The sequence below is a fragment of the Tauraco erythrolophus genome, chromosome 19 (assembly GCF_009769465.1).
Source record: "Tauraco erythrolophus isolate bTauEry1 chromosome 19, bTauEry1.pri, whole genome shotgun sequence".
NCBI classification, from domain to species: domain Eukaryota; kingdom Metazoa; phylum Chordata; class Aves; order Musophagiformes; family Musophagidae; genus Tauraco; species Tauraco erythrolophus.
This window is the reverse complement of record NC_141483.1, coordinates 429,748-434,607: the sequence shown is the minus strand read 5'-3', so window position 1 is coordinate 434,607 and position 4,860 is coordinate 429,748. Positions and strand designations below refer to the sequence as shown.

Genomic DNA, 4,860 nt, shown 5'->3' with positions numbered 1-4,860 from the left:
GGATGTCAGGAACATCCGTGACAAGCACCCTTCACTCCGGAGCGACCTTCAGGTAGATGTGGTGAGGGTACAGCTGCGGCCGAGGTGGAGGTGGCCCAGTTCTCCTGGCCCGAGTGTGCGCTGCTGGGCTTAGAGTCTGCCTTTCCTGGAGAAACATTTGGATCAGCAGAAGATTTTGGCTCCTGGAGCACGAAGCCATCCCGTGTGCAGCTCCCAGCACCGTCGGCCGGTGACGGTGCAGTGCTGCGGAGCCGCCGCGGGAGCCGCCGGTGCTGGGGAGCAGTGGCCCACGCGCAGCACAGGAGGCTGAAAGCGTTTTGTGCACCTTCGCGTTCCAGGTGGCCCTGGCCTCGATCTCCTGTGGAAAACGGGTGCGACGAAGTAAACCTGTTCCGAAAGCGGGAGGTGGCTGCGCTCTGTCTCCAGCCCTGGGGCTTCGCGGTGCCGCTGTTGCACGATTCCAGCTGGGACGGTTTCACCTGAGCCCCAGATCCTCATGTGCTCCCCGGGGAGCCGCAGGGCTCCCCCCACCGCCACTTTCTGCCATGCTCGGGGAGCATTTAAGAGCTGAGAAGGCGGCAGCCCTGGGCTGGTACTTGCTTGCAGGGGGGCGCAGTGGCTGCTGTGCCCCCGCTGTTCCTGCCTCCTGCCAGGGCTGATGGTCAGCGAGGACAAGCGCAGCCCTGGGGTGAGCCTGAGCATCTCGGGTGCCGAAACCCATGCTCCTGTCTGCCCAGGGCTGTCAGCCTGCTGGGGGGCAGGGACCAGCCAGGTCTGTGCCCGAGGGGTGCTCCGGGAACCCCACAAGCCGCTGAGCTGCCCAACTTAAAAACACAGTGTGTGGAGACGCCGCGGGGCTCCGAGCACTCTTTAATGCTCTCTGCCAGGACTGACTGCAGGGATGGGGGGTCCCGCAGCATCACCCCTCCTGGGCTGCCTACCCCCCCGCACCCCCCTGCCCCGGCTGTTCCCTGCCACCCTCGAACTGCCGCAGGTAGAATTGTGCTGCCAGTTGCTTGGTCATGGTCTTCAGCGTGAGGAAGGCGGCCGTGATCTCGGCAACGAGGAAGGCCAGGAAAAGGCTGTGCATGGCCATCTCCAGTGGCAGGCGGATGACGTGGCTGTCCGTCAGCAGGAAGAGCAGGAGGGGAAGCTGGATCAGGAAGGAGAGGAGGAGGAACCCAGCCAGCTCGGGCACCTGCAGGGGCAGAGCCTGCTAAGATGGGGCACAGAGCCCATCGGTGGGGTGGGGGCACCCTCTCTGCCCCAGGAGCTCCCTGCTGGGCTCCTGCACCAGCTGCTCTGCTGGCCTCATCACCCGGGGACCAGGGACATCCCTGCCACGTGGAGCTGTGCCGGGATCTGGTCAGATGCTGTCAAGCCCAGTGCTGTAGGGATACAGCAGGAGAGCGAGCAGGTCCCCTTCGTTCCCCTGCCTGCAGGTCCTGCCTGCACCCGTGATTCCTTCCCAGGGCAGCTCCAGCCAGAACTCCAGGATTTACAAGGGGCGCTGGTCACTCAGGTCCTGGGCAGGGGGACATCCAGCACAGCCACAGCCCACCCAGCAGGGCCATCCTCCAAGCACTGGAGGATGCTCTTGTGGCCAGGGCAGAGAGAGGGCACTTACCTTCTCCTGCAGGTTCCCCACGTATCCCAGGTAGAGGCGGGAGCCCTCAGCCAGTGAGAGGATGAGGAAGGCAGCAACCAGCAGGAACTGGTAGTGCTGAGGCAGCAGGTGGTACTGTAATGGGGGCACAGCCTTGTCCCAGCCCCTGCACCCCGTGCCCACCTCTCCATGCCCAATTTCTGCACCATCCCCTGCACTCCATGCCCAGCTCCCTGTGCCCTGTGCCCCCCTCCCCATGCTCTGCCAGCTCCCACCTGTGCTGGTGCCCACCCCTGCCTGCTGCCCTCCCAGTTTAACTTTTCCTGCCTGGAAAATTCAGTGGTGGTTCTCAGCGATTTCTGTCCCTGGGAGCCGGAGGTGAGCCGTCTTGGCAGGCGACAGGGCATTTTGCTCATGTTGGGGAGAACTCATTAATTTTGAAGAGGCTCCTTCATCCCCTGCTCAGTGTAGCCCCTGCGTGCCCAGGGAGGTCGGGCAGGACCAGGCCACCCCCACCACCACATGCCCCACGGGATGGTACCTTCAGCTGCAGCATCATCCCCTCGGCCAAGCACCAGACCGGGAAGTAGTAGACATTGAAGTAGAGCATCATCTGGAGGGGCAGGCTGGCCAGCACCTCGTGCGCTAGGCAGGGGAGGCAGCGGTGGGCAGGGCAGGCAGGGGTGGGCAGGGCTGCCCAGCACCCCCAGACTCCACCGCTCGGAGGCACCCCCTGCCCCGCAGCTTGCGGAGAGGAGAACGATGGCCCCTGCCGTGCCTGGGGGGGTGACTGGGGAGCAAGAACATCTGTTTACAGCAAATCCCCTTATTTTTTTTGCTCCAGCTCATCGGTGGGCGGGTGCGGGGGTCCTTTGGGTGTTCCCGGCTCAGAGGCACCCGGCTGCTGCGCTGAGCGGGCTCACAGTAATGGAGGAACAGCAACCCCCCCCAAACCCCTCTGCCACCTGTACCTGGGTGGTAGGTGTGGGCAGCGCCGCTGTCCCGCGTCTTGTTGTTGATGAAGAGGGAGCTGCTGAAGGCTGCCAAGCCCCGGCGGAGGTTGGGGGGCAGAGGGGTTTGCACAGCCATGGTCGGCAGCTGAGCCCTGCTCGCCCCGGCCGGCTCAGCCGGAATTAGCCAGAAGGTAATTAATGGGATGACAGGTCGGGCTAATGCGCCAGGCCACCCGGCCATTGGCTCCGCGGGGACAGGGTGGCTGAGCCAGGAGGAGGATGTGGGAAAGGGAAATGCCCCCTGGGACACCAAGCCCCAGCGGGAGCCACACGGATACAGAGCATCTCCTCTCCGCGGCGGCTTGCAGGGGCAGCAGCAGGTTGTACCCGTCACCGCGACGGGGACGCGGTGGTGCCCCCTGCCCGTGCGCCCCGCGGGCAGCACTCTGCTCCACCGCACCCTCTCCTGGCTGTGTCGTATCGGTGGAATCATTGCCCAAAGCTCCCTGACGGACGAGGACACTCAGGGAGGGGATGGTGCTCTTTGGCAGAAACATGTCTTCAAAGTCACCAGACTCATGGAGAGTTTCACCCATCACCATGAGCTGCCCTACTAAGGGGCTGCCCCTGCGGGTGTCCACGCTGCTCAGCGTCCCCAGGACCCGTCCAGCATCAGGGGTCCCAGGGAGGGCAGTGGGGCTGGTGTGTGCAAGAGGGTGACTGAGCCAGAGATGAACAGCAGGGAAAGGGGATGGTGCTTCGGGGTCTCTGTGGTTAGTCCTACCCAACAGGCATGGTGTCATCTCATGATCTTCAGCCTCCACCCCATCCCTGAAGATGCATCAGAGTAGCTGCTGCAGATATTGGGAAAGAGTGTTGTAAATGTGGGCCTTAAGGGCCAGGTGCCAGCAAGGGACTCGAGAAACCAAATAAAAAGAGGGTTCTTCTGCTTGATAAAGCCAAAATGAATCTGCAGAGCTCATTGCCACATGCTGCCAAAAAAAAACCCCACCTGAGGCTGAAAGCGTGGTTAGACCAACGCGTGACTGGCTGAAGTCCATCAAGGGTTTCCACAGACAAGGACCCAGCCTCTCCAGGCAGGTGCATGCTGTGAGCACAGCCCTGGGTGCGTGTCCTTTCTCCAGCTCTTCTGAGCAGCTGTGACTCTGCAGCGTGGCCCTGTGGCCTGGCTCTGGGCAGCCGCTCCCCTGCCCTTACGTTAGCAGTGATAAAAATATAATAAATCTATATGAAGTGGATTTCGCAGAAAATCTAACCCGGTGTGGGAAAAAATGCAGCCTCCTATTGCGCTGTTATCAGATAAGGAGGCTGAGCTAAGGGAGGACAATGGATGAGCAGAAAGGCCCATGAGGTCCTTCTGGTCTATTTGGCTATGCCTGGATGAGACATCTGAAGATGCCACTGGTGAGAAGACAGTCTCCACTGCACCAGGGAGGGTGTCTAACCATAGCCTGTAGCACTGAACACTTCCCAGCCTCTAAAGTGGCACTGGGAAGACTTACCTGGAGATGGTCGGCCACCATCATTCAGCTTGGGCCAGCCCTAGCCAAGACAAGGGCAGCCAGCCTGCAGGACAGCGGGACAAGCATGCCACTGCGGGAAAGGAAGAAGGCGAAGCTATTTGTGTTGCCACAACCTTCTCAGGGACTGTAAGAAGGGGCAAAATGAGGAGTAAATGCCAGTGCATGAAGAGGCAACGCACACCCAAGCAATGTGCAAGGTGTAAAAGCGTGGGCAGAGATGGACGGGCAGCGAGTGAGGCCGTACCTAATGTCTGGGAAACCACCTCAAGAGGAGCAGTGATTTTTTTAAACAAAAGCTTAGGGCACGAGGAAACTTAAAATAAAGCCATCACCTGGTGTGATGCCACAACAAGATGTCCAGGGGGGGTTCTCATGTGCATGGGAGGGGAAGGTGTGCTGGGCCCAGCGTGTGGCTCCCTGGGTCCTGCCAGCACGTGGGGCGAGGTGTGGGCAGGGCGATGGGCAGAGCCCAGCATCTGAGGAGCTGGTGGAGAGCTCAGGGTCTGCAGGCTTCACATCTGCATGGGCAACCCAGGTGAGCAACCCAGAAGATACCTGGGCAATCTGGTGAAGCTAAATGTGATGGGGCAACACAGCCAGGGATCACCAACAAGCTGCATGTGCCCCAGATGGGTCCAGCTAATGGTGTTCAGCTAATGCTGATGGGCACAGGTGGTTTCTTAAGAATAGCTGGAGACTTTCTGTCCTGGCACAGGAGGTTTCAAGACACGCACGGAGAGGTGGCAGAGGAGACAAC

The 4,860-nt window shown here is 60.9% G+C and overlaps 1 protein-coding gene across 1 annotated transcript; it reads right to left on the bottom strand.

Moving 5' to 3' along the window:
• Nucleotides 1-937: 937 nt before the first annotated feature.
• On the bottom strand, nt 938-2,695 carry LOC104382645 (transmembrane protein 17B). The gene is made up of 4 exons (XM_086623704.1): nt 2,578-2,695; nt 2,148-2,251; nt 1,628-1,741; nt 938-1,198 (listed from the first exon to the last, which is right to left on the bottom strand). Exons 1-4 carry the CDS (start codon nt 2,693-2,695, stop codon nt 938-940), a joined length of 597 nt encoding a protein of 198 aa, XP_086479830.1.
• Between the last annotated feature and the right edge of the window lie 2,165 nt (nt 2,696-4,860).

Bases quoted from the DNA above. Each gene is read 5' to 3' on its own strand.
- LOC104382645 (XM_086623704.1), bottom strand. From the start codon at position 2,695: ATGGCTGTGCAAACCCCTCTGCCCCCCAACCTCCGCCGGGGCTTGGCA. The intron at 2,252-2,577 runs GTACAGGTGGCA...TCCCCTGCCTAG, and splicing joins TGCCCACACCTACCACCCAG to CGCACGAGGTGCTGGCCAGC. The intron at 1,199-1,627 runs GTAAGTGCCCTC...CTGCCCCTGCAG, and splicing joins TGGGGAACCTGCAGGAGAAG to GTGCCCGAGCTGGCTGGGTT.